Source organism: Vanacampus margaritifer, chromosome 18 (assembly GCF_051991255.1).
Source record: "Vanacampus margaritifer isolate UIUO_Vmar chromosome 18, RoL_Vmar_1.0, whole genome shotgun sequence".
NCBI lineage: Eukaryota > Metazoa > Chordata > Actinopteri > Syngnathiformes > Syngnathidae > Vanacampus > Vanacampus margaritifer.
The window spans coordinates 14,246,159-14,265,665 of record NC_135449.1 but is presented as its reverse complement, the minus strand read 5'-3'; the positions used below and the strand labels follow the sequence as shown (position 1 = coordinate 14,265,665).

At 37.1% G+C, this 19,507-nt stretch overlaps 1 protein-coding gene across 3 annotated transcripts; it reads left to right on the top strand.

Annotated features, from left to right (window-relative positions):
• The first annotated feature begins 361 nt into the window (after window positions 1–361).
• On the top strand, window positions 362–19,395 carry map2k4b (mitogen-activated protein kinase kinase 4b). Of its 3 annotated transcripts, XM_077550524.1 has the most exons (13): window positions 362–658; window positions 1,857–1,892; window positions 4,645–4,677; window positions 6,943–7,045; window positions 9,686–9,860; window positions 9,966–10,085; window positions 10,174–10,293; window positions 10,374–10,425; window positions 13,994–14,121; window positions 14,303–14,380; window positions 14,475–14,623; window positions 16,480–16,525; window positions 16,955–19,395. In XM_077550524.1, the coding sequence occupies exons 1-13, from the start codon at window positions 385–387 to the stop codon at window positions 17,066–17,068; spliced, it is 1,428 nt and encodes a 475-aa protein (XP_077406650.1). In that variant the 5' UTR covers window positions 362–384; the 3' UTR covers window positions 17,069–19,395. The 3 variants fall into 3 exon arrangements, with proteins under 3 accessions (XP_077406650.1, XP_077406651.1, XP_077406653.1); XM_077550525.1 differs by lacking the exon at window positions 4,645–4,677; XM_077550527.1 differs by lacking the exons at window positions 1,857–1,892; window positions 4,645–4,677.
• The last annotated feature ends 112 nt before the right edge of the window (window positions 19,396–19,507 follow it).

Genomic DNA, 19,507 nt, shown 5'->3' with positions numbered 1-19,507 from the left:
CTTAGCTACATGGAAGATGCACAATATTTGCAAAACCTGTTGATCAAAACAGTATTTTATAGGATTTATTGAGCTTGAGCCCACATTTTACATTCTAAACAATTTCACAGTGTACAACCAAAAACGGTTATTATTCTCCAATATTCTGCCTGTCGCTGGCATAAATAAAAAATATTATTATTATTTTTTTTTTTATTCCTCGACCAATTGATTGAAAATGGATAATTTCCTGTGCCACACTTTATGATTTCTCGTGGCATACTGTGGCACAGTTCAGATTCACTTGACTACATAATCAATCACGCGCGGGTATGGGTATTACTAGAGTTTATTTTTTATTTTTTTGAGAGGCTGTGGACGTTGCTTGCAGTGGGCGACGGGCTTATGATTCGTCCGACAGTACGTGAAGGCATCATCAGCAAAGACGTGGCTGTATCGCATCTGCTGCGTTCAAGTTGCGCAGTGTCCCGTTTGGAGGCAGAGAGAGGGCGAAGTTTCACTATCTGCATTGCAGCCCGAGTGCTGCTGCCGGAACCCAACACAACAATGGCGACTCCCAGTCCTGACAGCAACTCCTCTAGCTCCAGCAACAGCTTCAACATTGTAGGATCCGCGTTGCACCAATTCCATCAGCAGACACAGAGTAGCAGTATGCAAGGTACGCCACAAATATATTTGATCTTGTTGGCTATCTTAAGACGGAAGCTGTAAGGAAATGTAGCATTGTAGCTTCCTAAGTAGGAACTGTTGTAACTTGAGATAGATTTACATCGGACTGTGTAGTCAGACTTTTCAAAATAAAATCTAAATCTTTGTTTGTTCCTAAATAAATTGTTTTGACATTTGAGTCAGCCCATAAAATGTTAGTTCAAAGGAAAATAATATAAATGCAAAACATTTAATGAACACTTTGCCGCGTTTTTGTAGATTATAAACAAATAAACACCAATAAGGTACATGTGAACTTTTATGTTGGAGTGTACATTTCACCGTTTCCTTTAACGTCCTAGCTTGGTTCAGCTAACTTTAAACGGTTCCACCAGAAACTCACAGCTATCAGGTTAGCAATGATGCAGTAGCCTAGTTTAGCTGCTGCATCGCCAGGCCTGTTTGGCATTGTGGAGACTTGTATTGCCCGAGTTCGTCACGATCCGCATTACTATAAAAACTACCATGTATAAAAACGCAAACAATACATTTAATAAGTATATATAGGACCACCGTCACTAACAGCCCAGCCGTTCTACTGATACTAGCAATGAGGAAGCCAGGCCTGCTTTGAAAGTATTTATTCTCAGCCAGGCCACTGTTTTTTGCACAATATCTTATTAATACTGAACTACAAATAAATTATATTACGTGCATTTAGTCAGTCTACCTTTATTCATTAGCTGGTGAATGACCTGAGCTATTTACATTTTGCAAATACAGTACTACTCATTCTGATCAAATCATGTTTTTATTAAGCATTACACGCAGTTCTGCTTTTAGTCCTGACATTATTGGGTGTGCTATGTATTCTTAAATGGTTATTAAATTCTTACGTATAGGATCATGATAAGCGTAATCTCCCTTTTAATATCTAATATTGGTTTAGAATAACAAATGTGTCAATCTGTGGACACACTGTGAGTTATCACACTTCTTTAATGACTAATTCTTGACAAGAGAATGTTCCCGCATTAGACAGAATCATGTCCTGATGGAGGACATTTCCATTGAATGACTTGCTCCACCCCGTTACATCATGACATGATAAACAGCAACATTATATCGCTCAATTCACAAGTGTGTATTTGCATGATCCTATTCTGTGGCACGTGTGTAGTATGAAATCTTTTATCTAAACCCTACAGAAACCAACAGCTGCTGGAGATGTCAAAATGAAACAGGTATTCACATTTACCTTATTAGACTTTAGCCTGCTGTTGGAAGTGATCTGTTTGACATTTTTACACTTTATTTGGGTCTTACTGTATAATGGCAATTTAGATCAATTTAAAAACTTGGAACCACCCCATTTTGGTATGATATTATTATTTTTAAATTTGAATTCATTTATACAGTCAAACCTTGATTTACGAGTGACATTTTGCTAACAAATTTCCGAGTAAGCTTTTTGAACAAATCTCACTGGGGATCATGGAATATGCCTCAGATCACAAGCGGTCACAGCATCCACACAGACCACTCAGTTGGGGTTTCTCCACCACAGCGTAATCAACGTTGCTGTCCGTGTAACGTAGCTACTGTATTTTTCTTACAGGTGTATGTGTTTGTTTTTTTACTCTAAATTAGCCCTCAGTTTGGTTTGGAAAAATTTACAGACTGTGCTATCCTTAAAAACAAAGTGGTAATAAAAGGCATAACCATAAAACAAGGTAAACATAACTTTGTTCTGGGGCTAGATTGTAATTCTATTTCTATGTATTCGATGGGGGGGAACAATTACTTTGGTTTGCAAACAGTCCCAGAACAAATTAAGATCATGAACCGAGGTTTGACTGAACCCTGTATCTATAATATTTATAGTGAATCTGCATGTTGTTGGGTAAGTTTCCTTTTCTAAATGTTTTTCTTTAGACAATAATGCGCAATTATTCTGATTCAATCCAATTCTGATTGAATGCCTAAATCTGCATGTACATTTCTATACATTTCAATTTTCTTTTTGGTCCAACTGCTAGTACATGTACTCACTCAGCAATGACAACAATACAGTAGTTGCACCTGTAAAATCGACAAACTCTTCATTAGGGCCCGATTGATTTGCATTTTAAGAGGCTGATGCCGATACCCTTCTATGGCAGAAAAAAATACAGATTACCAATTAATCTGCCGATTATTTAAAAATCTATATTTAATGCATACATTTAGCCCCCTCCCCCCAATTCCTTTTCAATGGGTATCAACCATAACAATTAAAACAATAAGAAAGTGAAATAAAAATAGAATAAATTAAAAATAATAGCAACTGAAAAACCTGTACAAAAACTCACTGTTCCTGTGCATTTTGGCCTCTTGGGGGCAGTGTGGTGCCGTGCATCCATGGTGTATACACGTGAAGTGAGTACAGAAGAAAGTTACGATTGAATTCTATTAAAATAACTTGTTTTTCACACATTGGGAATAATTTGTGCCTTTGCTTAGTCTTATGTTACCCATGGTCATGTGTTCCCACAACATTTGTGTTTGAAGGAAAAACACTCCCGAAGTCGATGCTAACTTCCTATTAGCATTTGAATGGGATCCTCCCTTCGCTTTTAGCATTAGTGCTAGGCTAGCGATGTTTTAATAATGAAGCATGTTTTGTATTTAAAAAAAATATATACAATGGATGTAATTCTTAATGTTGTGTGTTTAGTTTTACAGTTAACTCCAACTGGGATGTTATTAAACAGTTTAAAGGACACTTGGGGGACAACAGAATAACCACGATAACATACGCTACATACTTGCTAGTTGCTAATCTTACGCAAGCAAATTGGTGCATTCAGGGTACTTGCACAGCGTCGCACACTTCGGTTTTCTTCAATAATGTTTTAAGGCAGTGGCGGGCAAACTCGGTCCTCAAGGGCCAGCGTCCTGCAGGTGTTGGAGGTTTCCCTGCTGCACCGCAGCTGATTCCAATCAACAGGATTATTACTAAATTTATGCAGAGCTTGCTGATGAGCTGATCATATATCAGATGTGTTGGAGAAGGGAAACCTCCAAAACCTGCAGGACTCCGGCCCTCGAGGACCGAGTGTGCCCACCCCCTGTTTTAAGGGGAAAATAATATAACAATTGGCCGATTATTTCGGCTGATGTCTGAAGGCCAATAATCGTCCGATTATAATCGGCGGCCGATTAATCGGTCGGGCCCTGCTCTTCATTGGCAGCTCACTTTTGAAGGACACTGTCACAGATTAAGCACTTTTGAACTGCAATGTATTTGAGTAGATTACATTGGTGCAACTCATGTTATAGCTCCTGAGTATACTAGCAATTACTATTACTAACAATAAAAAACATAAAATGCAGTTCAACTAAACAAGTGTGTTGCCTTAACTGCAGGTTTCTTTATAAATTATTCTTGTTTTTAGACAAAAATTAGCTCTGCTTCAGAAAAAAAAGGTGAGCCACGATTTGTCGTTACCTGAGCCTTGAGCACCTATGATGTAATTTTCAGTCAACAGCAAGTGGCAAAATGGACACCCACTCAGATGGCCAAAACAAGTGGATTTTGCTGCTGAAAGCATATTCCACAAACATTATTTATCAGAATACCATGGTTAGCATGTTATTGGAACGAAAAAACTTTCGGGTTGTCCCTTTTAGGACTTCATTCAGCTAGCTAGTTAGCTACATGAGTGAAATGTTAGCCCATCTGCGTATTATGCAGTGCAGTGTACAGTAGCTTGTTCTTCAGAACATTATGAGAGTGGCATAGTACTTACTACACAATACATTTAATATTCAAGAAGTTTATCTTGCAAATAAAGAATGACATTAGCCTTCTCCCAAAAAGTGCGCTTGTTCAGCAGTTACACTTTCAAGTCAGTTATTGTAGATTGCTGGTATTATGAGCCTTTCTAATAATGATGCACTCCTATTGTAAGCAAAATCAAAAAGTAAGTTTGTGTTCTTTTATTCTTACTTCAGGATTTCAGATAAGCCTCTCCGGAGTTTCCAAAAGTAAGCAAATAACTTGCACGCTAATCACGCTGCTCTAATCTCTTTGTGGGTACACGTACAGTAGTCTAAGGTGGTTTTCCTAACTTCTATCATTCAGTTTCTGGACACTTGATTTGTTGTCGTCATGATGGGATGCTGTCAGGGGCACATTTAAATGTTGATTTGTTCTATGTGACGTGTGAAATGGGTTCAAGGAAGCCACTGTATACTATTGAGGCAGCCTGTGTGGTGCTCTGGTAGTTTGGGAGTCTGTCCACTCTCCACTGCTTAACTCAACTTTGGCAAAGAAAGCTATACTGTAGTATGTTTGCATTTGGACTTTATAATATTGCAATTGCTTTGCACTTTATTTGAACAGAGCATGACAAAGACGATGTAACACTTGAATGCAGCACTTTGAAATGATTTATTCTTGACCAGGGGTTCTCAGCTGGTTTCATCCTTGGATCTACAATTTCCCATGATCATTAACTCACTCTCATAGAAGTCACCCAAGTGTTTTTAGAATTAGTCTCAGCATACACACACATGTGCACGTTATTATTGAGCATACATCCACAGTGATTATTTAAACAAGAATTTGGTGCACAAGTTTGAATACATTTTAAATGATTTGGGATTGTCTCCAATCCTTGCAAATCACACCAGAAGGAGCAGCACAATGGCCATTACATTGATGCAGATGCAAATTCTGTTTAATTATGTATTTACTAGAGATGTAACGATATCCAAACAAAACGACACGAGAAATATCACGATGTGAACCTCGCTGTACGATAATTATCACGATATTGTGGAGAGGCTGCCAAGATAAAAAAACAAAACAAAATACTGCTGTGACTGATTTACATGAGGGATAATCACAGTAGTGGCCAAAATATTCCTAATTAAAATTAAACTGCAATAATAAACTAACCACCAGAGGGTGCTAGAACTACAGAAATGAAATAAAACCTTACCTCTTTAACAGATGTGCTGCTTTTAATATCGTGACATGATAACGACGATATTGTGGCAATTTCAAAAACGCGATATCACGATATTGCAGTTATTGTTACATCCTTAGTATTAACTAGGGATAGGCGAGTACCAATACCAGGTATTATTTCAAGGTATCGGTGCTGTTGCCTACTTGTGGCCATTTTACAATCAAGAACTAGAAATTAGCAAAATATAAAATTTTCATTAATTACATGCAATTTTAAGGAAAAATGCTATATTGGGATATATATATATATATTTTTTTTTTTCTTAATGAATCAAAAGTATTCTGGGGTATTGGTATCAGTGCTTACTTAAGAAATGAGCACTTGTACTGTCTGGGAAAAACTGGAATCGAACATTCTTAGTATCGACTCTGTTTTTACAATACAATAGTACAATATTATGGAGTGGCATTTTTCCTCATTAAAATACAGTACATATATTACAAAGGCTGGAAGATGAATTAAACCTGTATCTTGGGGCACTGCTGAACATACACACCCATTAATATTTGGCTCAAATGTCCTTTATTATGTTAATCTCAAGCACTCAGGGTTTCTATTTGACCACACTTGAAAAACAGAGACTGCAAATTGGGTTCATGTCTTAACTTTGAAATGTTTCTCAAAGTGAACACAACTGCGCTCCAAAATTCTAAATTTCAGTTTAGTGCCTTGGTTATCATTGGCAAGAAATATAGCAAATCAAGATAAATGGGCTGGTCCACCAGAATTGGGAGTGTTGGGAACCCCTGTAAGGCTGCTTTAACATTTAGTGTTAAAAGTACATTTCAATGACAACTTGAGATAACTCAACAGTAGCGTTTATTGTAGCTATTTCAGCACACTTAATTCTTCTTTTCGAAATGTTGACTGCTGATTCCTCTCTCTGCTACTCCTTTACATTATTTACTGACCTATCTGGTGTCAAATTTTAGGTCACTTTTCCGTATGTGAAGGCTTATCTCAAGTGTATATGTATACAGTACATTGATCCAGTCACATTGTGACAACTTGCACAATAAAATGATATCAGTGCCACAACTGTATCAAAAATCAAGATATATATTAAATATCAATGATATTTATTTATCAATATGTTCATGATTATGGTTTGTCTTGGATGTCTTCATATTGTGCCAAGTGGTTATAATGTTGTGGCTGGTTGCTGTAATAGTGTGTAAGTTATTAAGCATTACACAGAGCGCCGTGTTTTGCAGTGCATCATATGCAATGCGCATGTTGTGGCAATATGGACCAGTCTGTGTTTTTGTTCCGCCAGGTAAACGTAAAGCGCTGAAGCTGAATTTCGCCAGCCCTCCGGTCAAACCAGCGTCCCGCCTCCCGCTCAATCCAACACCCCCTTCCTTCCAGAACACCCACATGTGAGTAGGCATGGCCGTAGTGGATTTATCATGTTAAATGAATGAAAACATCTCATCAAAATATTTTGTCTTTGTGCTGAAGTTTAAAGCTTTATTTACACAGAATAATTAAAGATAGCCAACTAAAATGTCACTGTCACTTCATGGAATCTTTTCCACATTTAAAATAATTACATTATTATTCCGTGTATCACACGCTTACATGTATAATACTCTTCCCTTCAAATCACTTGTAAAAAGCATTTTTTTTCTGTAATTGTGTATAATACAGTCCCCTGATTCCAGTCCACCTGAATGTGTTTAACGCTGGAGCTGTTGCTAAACGCTTGCAACAGGCACTGTATAACAGAGGTGGGCATTCCGTCAGCTCGTCACTGACTTACGCCCTTTCTGCTAACAAAGACAAGAAACTGAAAAAAAAAGACAGATACAAGTACTAACAGAAGTGTGTTTTTGACCGTCAGTGTAATTGTCACTTAACGGTCAAGTACTGATGGACATCTCAGTCCGTCACTGACGGACGCCTGTTTTGTTGATGATGGACTGATGGAATGCCCACCTCTGTCTGTTGGTGATGACGGAAGCGTGGTTAAAATAAACTGACAGACTGACAGTTTAAGTTTGATTCGGCTTTGAAAAAAAAACAGAATGACGCAAGTGGGGTTTCCATCCAATTTTTTAAAGCAAATTTACTGAAAATGCGCAAAACGGACATACGACTTATGCCCGTTTCCATTTGTTCTTCTTTTGCGAATATTGAGAAGGGGACTCCACCGCTGTAGGTGGCGGTATACACCATAGAGATGGGATCCACCAGTAATTTAAAAGAAGACGAACAGGAAACGACTGTGACATGCGATAATGTCGTATGAGTTTGCTTTTGTAATTATTTTTTTTCCCTTAATATATTTATTGAATTTTCACAAATTTTATACAAACAAAAACATGCAAAAGTGTCACCATACATTCCGCCAATTCGTCATATACAAAGCATACTAATTAACACAATAACTAAAACAAAACAAAAATACAGCTCAAATAAATAAAAACTTCAGTGAGTGGCTCAATATTCACGTCTGGAGCAAAACAGTCAAAATTCAGGAAGTACCTTGTACAATCGATAAAGAGTATTCAGGCCCAAGATAACTCAAAAATGGTTGCCATACATTATTAAATTGGTCCACTTTGTGATGTCAGATATTCCAAAGGAATCAATTTTACATTACACCAACCAGTAACAGAAGGGCTCTTCTCATTAACCACTGTAACAATATATTCTTTCTCGCAGAAAAATTAAGAATTTTACACAACTTTTTATTGTCTGCCGTAAATAAACGTTTGCTTGGGAGACCCAGGATCAAACAAACTGGATCCATTTCCAAATGTACATCAATCTTTTTCATTTCACCCAATATGTCAGACCAATATTTCCTTATTTTATAACAAGACCAAAGGCAATGAGTTAAGGTGTACCTATTTCTGTTTTACACTTAAGGCACATAGGTGAGAAAGATGCGTTAAAAATGTTGTCTGTTTGGAGAAATATGTAACCTGTGTAATATTTTAACTTGGATTTCTTTCATTCGAGGACAAATAGAATTTTTTTTTCACATATTTTCAAACATTTTCCCATGTCTCTCCGTCCACATTTACTGATAATTCCTTCTCCCAAATTCTTCTGATCCCATCTATATTACCAGAACATGTGCCACAAATCATATCATTATCAACATCTTCTTTGGGGATTGAAACAATATTTTCTCAATGGGTGAAACCTCACAGTGATCAACAAGGGTTGTATCCTTTGTAATGTAGTTTAATTTGTAAAAAAACGAAAGAGATCATGCTTGGGGAGCTGATAAGTTTTCGTCAGTTTTTCAAATGACTTTAAAATGCTATTTGAAAAAATATCTCCCAGCTTCGTCTTTTGTCATACCATCGTTTATATGACAAATCTGACACACCAGGTAGAAAATTGTGAATGAATACAGATGTCACTTTTGTAATTTTTGATAAACTGTAGCGTTTTTTATTTGCTGTTTTCCATCTAAAATTGCATTAATATTTGCTTCTTTTATTAATTCCAAAAAGATTTCAGTTTCGTCGTCCCTTCAAACATACCTTTCTTTATTATCCGCCGCTTTGTGACTACAAACATACGTGTGACGTAGTGACCAGTCAAAACGTGTATCCGGTCTTGTCGGTGTTTTAAATTTGCATTTCCCTTTTTTCAATACGCTTCAAAAGCCACCAACGTAAAAACTTTTTTTTCGAATTTCTAGCGTTTCCATTCAGTTTTATTTTTGTATTTCTTGGAAATTCGAATAAAAATGGGTGAATGGAAACCCACCTAATAACATAATGGTGCCTTAAACGCTTGAATGGCATTCAAAAGCGTTAAATACGACATAGAGGTATAAAAAATACTGTTCCTGTCACTAACGTCCAACATGAAAAACGAATGCCACCTAGTGGCAGAAAATTAATACAACACAAATCTGACTCAATGTTTCACACTCCTTTTTAACTTCAAATAACTACGAATTACTTACTATAATATCATTTTATACAGGATTGTGTGACTTCCTATGCCAATCCTGTATTTTATTCCATCTTGTTCCATCCTTCATCGTCCTTCAGAGAGCGGCTGAGAACGCACAGCATTGAATCGTCAGGGAAGCTTAAAATTTCTCCTGAGCAGCATTGCGACTTCACGGCAGAAGATTTGAGAGACCTCGGGGAGATCGGCCGCGGGGCGTACGGCTCCGTCAATAAGATGGTCCACAAACCCACGGGCCAGATTATGGCTGTCAAGGTAACTAACCAGTTTGTTGGATCTGATTGCATTTTTGTCCTACAACACTGGAACTAATCATAAAGGATTTAACAATCGTCGTTTTGTGTTATTTTTCCTCCTCAGAGGATTCGTTCCACTGTGGATGAAAAGGAGCAGAAGCAGCTGTTGATGGATCTCGACGTGGTAATGAGGAGTAGCGACTGTCTCTACATCGTTCAATTCTATGGGGCTCTCTTCAGAGAGGTACAAAATTGCTCCTGATATGTGTGTCTGTCTTTTTCTTTTTAAACATGTATTATGTTATAAGATTTTGTGTGTGTGTGTATTTCAGGGAGACTGTTGGATTTGTATGGAGCTTATGTCTACCTCATTAGACAAATTTTATAAATATGTATATTGTGCATCCGATGATGTCATTCCAGAGGAAATATTAGGCAAAATAACATTAGCGGTGAGTAGAACATCAACATTTGAATGTTTTTGTGTGATATCACTTATGTTATCAGAATTATAGTTGAGTCTTTTTAACAGACCGTGAAAGCACTGAACCACTTAAAGGAAAACTTGAAAATAATTCACAGAGGTGAGTTGATGCATTGTACATTATTGTTGTTTGTAATACTATTTTATGAATGTTGTGTGGCGGGATTTGACTACATTTAAGGGCAATTAACTGTTCGTACAGGGTATTATTGATGTCAGAGAATATAAGATAATAAAATGAAAAACAAAAAACCCATATGGTGATGTATTCTTATGCTGCTATGTAAGCTAATTTGTTGCACGTTGTTCAAAACGGGTAAAAATAAAATAAAAACTACAACACTAATATTAACTCTTTGACCGCCAAAAACGTTAAATAACGTTTAGTAAAATCCTATGGAGGAGCGCCAAAGACATTAACTCTTTGACTGCCAGACGTTTTCAGAAAAGGGATGCCGTCAGTGCCAGCTGATTTAAGCATTTTGACTGATCTTTCAAGGTCCACAGAAAATTTTGTTTGCACTATGGAAACACACATACTACCAAATGAAAGATTGGACTCTCATCTTTCATCAGAAAAAAAAGCTTTCACCCAAATGCTCTGTTTTGAAACAAAAAACGGAGAAATCAAGCTTTTTGTGAAACGATATTATTTCATGCACTGTAGTGAATTTGAGACCCTTTTTTTTCCATGAATGATGCCACAAACACCTAAACAGTGCTTTACTTCTGTAAAACACTACCACCAACAATGAAAAAGTGTTTTTTGATAGCACAATACGTTTATTTACATTCAACAGTGTAACAATTTGATAAAACAATTTGGCAAACTATTTACAAATGTGTGCAACCGTGGTACTATTTACAATTGGGTGGTTGTTCCAAATACAGTTTTTCTTTTTGTAACACTCCCCTGCGTGCAAGGCGACGCAGCAGGATTTGCACAACAGATGAGTTTCACTGCGATGGCCCCTTAGCGTGCAAACGCTACACTTTCTTGCTGGCTTTTTTTCCCCGGAGAATAGCAAGTATATACTGCAGTGTGTGTTTGGCCACGTTGCCATCAAGTCTACTCTCAGGATCATGATGTTACGGTGGTGTTACGTCTGGCTTCCTCATGTCCTTCAGTTCCTATACCGGGTGGTAAGAGATGTTCCGATCCATCTTATCCGCTCCATTCATGGTGGCATCGTAGTCCATAACCAGTGTCTTCTCCGTGATCAGACTGTACCCACTCTTCCGATGAATATGCATTGGACTCGGGGCACTCTTCGTCGTCCGATTGAACGTCCGCCTGAGCGTGCTCGGTTGTGTTCCGCGTTTTCCGGCGTTAGCATCACTAGCCGGTGAGGCTTTATGACGTGATCAGGGGGCCACGTCTTTTAACGTCTCTGGCGCTCCTCCGTAGGTTTTTACTAAACGTCATTTAACGTTTTTGGCAGTAAAAGAGTTAAAAGACGTTCACCAAGTTTTATTTTATTTTTTGGGGGGAAACGGGTGGAGGTAAGCCTTGGCCAGCTGTGCTGAAAGTATCAAGCAGATCTAGTTAGTATAATGACTATTTTTGGCCCCTAGATGGCAGCGATGACTCTCTTTGGACAAGATCGGGTAGGCGTCAGTAGTAGAAGACGTGAGGCGGAGCTAGAGTGTTGAGGGGAGAATGGCTGAGAAAGCGAAAATGGCGATCGGTGGCAAGCAGCTCATGCTTGATCGTTTTTTTTTCAAAGAAGAGAAGCATCAACCAGTGCTAAAGAGCACATTGATGATGATGATGATGGTGACTCCGAGGTTGACGCCGAAGTTGGAAGCGTTGACGCGGCGGCTATGATCACGTCATAAAGCCTCACCGGCTAGCGATGCTAACGCCGGAAAACGCGGAGCACAACTGAGCACTTCTGCACAGGCGGACGTTCAATCGGACGACGAAGAGTACCCCGAGTCCAATGCATATTCATGGGAGGAGTGGGTACAGTCTGATCACGGAGAAGACACTGGTTATGGACTATGATGCCACCATGAATGGAGCGGATAAGATGGATCGGAACATCTCTTACCACCCGGTATAGGAACTGAAGGACATGAGGAAGCCAGACGTAACACCACCGTAACGTCACCGTATCATGATCCTGAGAGTAGACTTGATGGCAACATGGCCAAACACACACTGCAGTATATACTTGCTATTCCCCGGAAAAAAAGGCCGACAAGAAAGTGTATCGTCTGCACGCGAAGGGGCCATCGCAGTGAAACTAATCTGTTGTGCAAATCCTGCTGCGTCCCTTTGCATACAGGGGAGTGTTACAAAAAGAAAAACTGTATTTGAAACATCCACACAATTGTAAATAGTACCACAGTTGCACACATTTGTAAATAGTTTGCCAAATTGTTTTGTCAAATTGTTACACTGTTGAATGGAAATAAACGTATTTTGCTATCAAAAAACACTTTTTCATTGTTGGTGGTAGTGTTTTACAGAAGTAAAGCACTGGTTAGGTGTTTGTGGCATCATTCATGGGAAAAAAAAGGTGTCAAATTCACTACAGTGCATGAAATAATATCGTTTCACAAAAAGCTTGATTTCTCCGTATTTTGTTTCAAAACAAAGCATTTGGGTGAAACTAACCATTTTCTATTGTTGATTACTGAAAAACGGAATAAGGTAGAAACAAACTATTTTTTTCTTATGAAAGATGCGAGTCCAATCTTCCATTTGGTAGTATGTGTGTTTCCATAGTCCAAACACAAAATTTTCTGTGGACCTTGAAAAATCAGTCAAAATGCTTAAATCGGCTGGCACCCACGGCATCCCTTTTCTGAAAACGTCTGGCGGTCAAAGAGTTAATTGATTTCAAAACTACCAAATCTCAACTTTAAATACAATTTGAAACAAAATATCACAACGTAAATCGATAACAAAGTAAAATAATATATTAAAATAAGATCAATAAATAAAATTAAATACTAGCTATACGTCCCGTGCGCGACTTTCCCTCTTGGCGGTGAATGGATTGAGTACAGATTTTAAGATAAAAAGATTAGAAGAAGAAAGCTGCCATTAATAAAGCTTTTTATTCAAACAGGAAGAATATATGCCTTTGCGTATTGTTATATTACCTCTTTGTATGTGCAAGTTCAGCGTTTAGTGTGAATTTTTGTCAATGCTAATTTACCATTAGCATGTCAAAGAGATATTACATTGACTTAAGCATTAGCACTGGGGATGTTTCTAAAACTATGTCTTGTATTTAAAAATACAATCAGGGTTTTACAGTAAACGCCAACTGGGCTTACATTAAATAGCTTAACGCATGCTCAGGGCTGCTGCGCCAACAACACGGTACATTCAGGGTGCTTTCACAATGTCAGAACTTGCAAACACACTGCCGTTCGGCACATTAATAATTGTGTTTTTCAGGTTATAAGGATTTTATGATTGTGAGAAGTCAAAATCACGATTACATTTCGATTGATTGAAGTCAAAATCACGATTACATTTCGATTGATTGAAGTCAAAATCACAATTACATTTCGATTGATTGAATCCCAAATGATCAACAAAATTCTCAACAAAAAGATTAAATTACAATTCCCCTCCATAATTGTGTGGTTTTGTTTAAATTGTTGAGAGTTTTCTTTATTAACCACAATCTCCCTTTCTACCACTCTAGACATCAAACCTTCCAACATTCTTATGGACCGAAAGGGTAACATCAAGCTGTGTGATTTCGGGATCAGCGGCCAGCTGGTGGACTCCATAGCCAAGACCAGAGATGCTGGCTGCAGGCCCTACATGGCAGTAAGTAAAGATAATGACAAGTTTACACACGTCTTTCTGCCAAATAACACCCCCGTTACAACTATGGGTCAGAATTATGAAAGCAGGTGGGCTCAAATGCAGACAATTAAATAGAAATCATTAGCATGAAGCAGTCAATGAACCGACATCAAACACTACTGATGAATTGTGTGTTTTTCAGCCTGAAAGAATAGACCCCAGTGCCTCTAGACAAGGTTACGATGTTCGTTCTGATGTGTGGAGCTTGGGAATCACCTTGGTACGAAATCCGCGTTGGGACTTACTGGAATTACAGAAGTTATAAAATTGAAGATTGTTCAGTATCTAAATTCATATGCTTTGTTTGTTTCTAGTATGAGCTGGCCACTGGAAGGTTTCCGTACCCCAAGTGGAACAGCGTTTTTGATCAGCTGACGCAAGTGGTGAAGGGTGAGCCTCCACAGCTCAGTAATTCTGAGGAGAGGCAGTTCTCCCCCAAGTTCATCAATTTTGTCAACTTATGGTAAGTAAAATACATGTATGTTAAATTGTCAGCCACTCTCTCGGTGCCTGCCTGCCAGTCGCTTGCAAGTCCCACGTCAAGTCACCTTACCAAGAACTGCCTTGACTAAGTGAAAATTTGTGAATAATTGGCGGCCCTAAGGAAAAGGGTTTGGAATTTCCTATGGATGCCACAAAATGGCAGCAAAACACAAAGGATCATAAAGTATGAACACCATGCAATCTTGCATGTACACAATCGCAAAGTCATGTTACATTACGTTGGTGTCGGGGCAAAACCTCTTCTGTAAAAATTTGGTCAATTTCATATTTTTAAATTTTTTACTTGAATTATAAATTTAATTTTGTTTTAATTTTTTCCTATTATTATTATTAATAATAATATTTATTTATTTATTAATTATATATTTTTAAATACAAATTATTGCTCTATTTGAACTCATTCACTGCTATTGACAGCTGTAGACGTCAAAAATTAATCGGAACTTTTTCTATTAGTTTAAGTTTACATTTTTTTTGTACATTTAGAACAGATATAACATTTGTGATTAATCATGAGTTAACTAGTGAAGTCATGCAAACTATTACGATTAAAAAAAATTTAATTACCTGATGCCCCTAATTTTTTATCTTTGTTTTTGTTTTTTTTTGTTTTTTTAATAATCTTTAGTTTTTATTTAAGAAAAGATTATTAAAAATTAGGGACGTCAGGCAAGTGCTATTTTTAATCGTAATTAATTGCATGACTTCACTAGTTAACTCACGATTAATCACACATTTTGTCTGTTCTAATACAATATAAAAACACTAGGTTTTCATAAATTGTGTTAACAAAAGTGGGAAAAAATGTTAAACTAAAAGAAATAGTTCAAATCGATTTGTGACGTCTATAGCCGTCAATGGCAGTGAATGAGTTAATTGCATTGCAAATAAGAATATGCTCACGCTTGTGTTACCTGGATAAATAAAGGTTAAAATCAATATTCTCACAGTAGTTAGCTTACTAGCCTAAATAACACGCTAGCACAAACTGCACACAATGACTTCACTAGAACTTAACACAAAAAAATATCAAGTCATTAAACTCACCTTTTGGCATTTGCATACAATAATTAATGTTTGTGAAAACAGGGAAATTGCAACATGGCAGCTCTGTATGAAGAGAAGCAGAATCAGTTTCAGGTTCCTTCAATGCATAATGTGCCACCAGATGGCGTTAAAGTATTACTTCTGTTTTATCTTGAGCACAAATCAACAAAGGTCAGATTTTCAGGGAAAAATAGGATTATTTTTTTGCACTTAATGCTGGCACTGCTACTGTGACTTTTGAAATTCAGTTTTTATATTTATTATGTTAAAGAAGTTATATATTCCATGTTTGTAACTGAAACATACCCCATTTTAAACCAATTTCTACTATGTTTTAATTTCTTTGTGGCTGTTTCAAGAGTATCTATCTAATGAAACAATCTGTAATATACTACTTTTTGGCATCCCTCTTAAAGGGTACCAACAATACTTATTCGGGTTCCTCAAGGCCAGAGCTAAACACATTTTTGCAAAGGTTTGCCTTTTTTAACAGCCACACAAGTACACAAAATGCTGTCTGTCCTCCATTGTTTTTGTTTTTTTTCTTTGTCTGAACTCTACGGCTTGGTGGAAACAATGCATTATTAATATCTAGGTTTCAAATGCCTGCACTGTGAAATATCCAGTTCTAATCTTCTCTGTTCTGTCACTTTATTCAAATATCACTACACAGCCAATTCATTTGAACCGTTAAGTTAATCAACATCGAAAGCAAAATGTAAACCATTTCTGTATGACTTCATGCTTTTGACACGCTTTTCTCCCCAGCCTTACAAAGGACGAATCTAAAAGGCCAAAGTACAGGGAGTTGCTGGTAAGTGTCTCCTTTGTCAGTTAATTGCCACTTATATTATTTGGATTCTTTATTCAATACGATTATAGCATTTTATTCTCCTCGTTTTTTTACAGTGAAAAAAACTCCCACATAATACTTTATCATTCAACTACAATTTATAATGAGTTATTTTCACATAATTTATCTTTCAATTTGCTTCATAAACATTCAGCTATTCAGGATTCCCACGCAATTTCTGCAGAAATTGCACTTTTTCTAGTGTAAAATGCCTTTGCTACATCTTTAACTACAACGGGCTATACTGTTTTTATTTCAATAGCAGCAGACAAATGAATTGTAAACAACATGCATGCACCACAAAGCTAGTATAAAATAATTCAATATATGTGTATGTTTATAGAAAGGTGTTAATTGGAGTTGACTATTGTATGTGTTTGTCTTGCCCAGAAACATCCGTTCATTCTCATGTATGAAGAGCGTTTTGTGGATGTCGCCAGTTACGTGTGCCGCATCCTGGATAAGATCCCCGCCTCTCCCATCTCTCCCATGTATGTGGACTGAGGGAGTTGGTGGTAGGGGCCACCGTGCAACGGGTGAGAAACACCCTCCATCTTAGCTCTTGGACTTTTACAGAATCACCGATTTAAGTCACGTTCCAAAGAAGAGAGGAACATGAGTGGTGCAATGTGATCAATATCGTTAAGCCAACCCTTCGACCACACATCACCTCATTTAAAGTCACTCATTGTTCACAAAAAAAAAAAGAATACCAAATAAAAAGACTGATGACTAAAAATAGCCACCTATTGTACGTATGCTTTTGTGTGTTCACCTCTGAAGAAATGTACAGATGTAATCAGCTAGACCGACTCTGTAAACACACACGGCCATCTTGGACTTTGGCTCCACGGTAACTACATAAGTATGCAAAACGCGCTTGTCTGGGTGAATAATTCTGAAATTGGTTTGTGTGGCTTTTATGTCATTTCTCTCTTCAATGTGGAATCTGTGAGTGTTTGTCTTAACGCACAATTAGGACAATAGTCAACGCTCAAGGTCGCCCCAGTTTGTCCCTCTCTTGTAATGTCTTTGCATTCAAGTCACTGAGATGAGCCTTGTTTTTGTTTGTTTTCAAGATGGTCTTTAGACAGTCAGTAGTATGGAGAACCAAAACTGCCAAAATTAAAAAATAAATTAATTACGAAATAAATAAATGAATAAAAGTAAAAATAAAAACAGATATAAAAAAATATAATTTTTTTTTATACAAAAATAAATATAAATGGAAATAAAAACAACAAAAAATATCCTTCCCCCCCAAAAAAACGAGATTCAAAAAATAAAAATGTAAGAAAAATACAAAAATAAATATATAAATAGAATTAAATACCAATCAATAAATAAAAACACTGCTCTCACATTTATTTATTTGAGGCTACAGACGCTCTGTCAGGTTGAAATGTTATTCAAATGAGGGGGGCGGTCCTAAGCGTGTCTTGTGTTGGGCTCCTCCGTTGCAAACTGCCTTTCATTGGTCGTCTGAGCGGGTCGGCGAAAAAGTGTCGCCGCCTTGCATGGAGAGCTCCAGCAATGGATGACTATCTTGTCCATTGTCACCACGACTTGTCGAGCAACCTGACAGAGCGTCTGCAGCATGAAATGCATAAATGTGAGAGCAAAGTGTTTTTATTTATTGATTGATATTTAATTCTATTTAGATATTTATTTTTGTATTTATTTCGACATTTATTTTTATATTTATTTTTTTAATCTTGTTTTTTTATTTTTGTATTTATTGTTACTTTTTATGTTTCCATTTATATATATATTTTTTAATGTAATTTTAAATTATTTTTATATCTGTTTTTATTTTCACTTTTATTCATTTATTTATTTATAATTGTGGCAGTTTTGGTCCTCCATACAATAGACCTTACTGTAGGATTGGACATGAAGTTTATTAAGGATTTTTTTTTTTTTGAAAGAAATTAAATGCTCATTTCTGTGACTTGAAAATAATGACAATGCACAAACTGGCTAATGCAATGCTTGCCTGATGTAAAGTTACTTGATGTCCACTGATGTATGTATATGTGTATGTATATAGTGCATCTAATCTGCTGTTCTTGGCAGGTTTTGCAAGACTATTAAGGCCCGCTCGAACAAAACCACAACTAGTTAGTGGGGAGAGCAGGTTAAAAAAAATCAGGAGTGGAATTTGAGATTGGGCCTTGATTCCTCTTTGCATCCTGTCCTCGCACTGTACAGTTTTACTGCTCATCCACACTGATCACAGATCCACCATGCTGCATTACAAAGACAAACAGGTGTAAATTTGAGAAATGGGACGCTAAGGGTTTCCTCCTAATAGAAAAAAGACACCAGTAAATGCTGCTAAATTATGTCCAATAACACTTTTGCCACAATCTGTTGAGTGGTGAAAGATGACTTGGATACTCAGCATGTCCCTCCAAGCATGTCGCTCTGGCTTGCACTGATGATGAAAATCGATGTCACCTATTATATTTCAATCAAAATGCCAGAATCCCCCAAATAGGAGCCAGATAGGTCATGAATAAGTATGATTAAAGAGTCATTGCGGTCGAGCCAGTGTGCTCTCTTTAGGTCAATTGGAGGATTCTGTCACTACTTATCTGTTTGTCTTTGTCTGTAATGCGGAAATGGTGCAAACCTACCAAAAAAAAAGATCTGTTTCTCACCTATGGGGTATGTTTTCTAGCCCTAGTGAATGCTGATCACTGGGGTACATGTTGTATAAATTGCAATCTACTAGAATGTTCATATTAGATTATAAAGTAATATTAAGGGCAATTAATATTATATTGTATGTCAATCGAGGGTTACCAATAAAGTTCCTGTGGAAAAGACTGGACTTGTGTTTTGTTTTTTCCGTACATAAAAAGAAAAGGTACACGACTTAATTTTGCTGTGGTGAATTTATTGCTCTTTTCTGTTGTGTACAGGAATGCAGGAATTAAA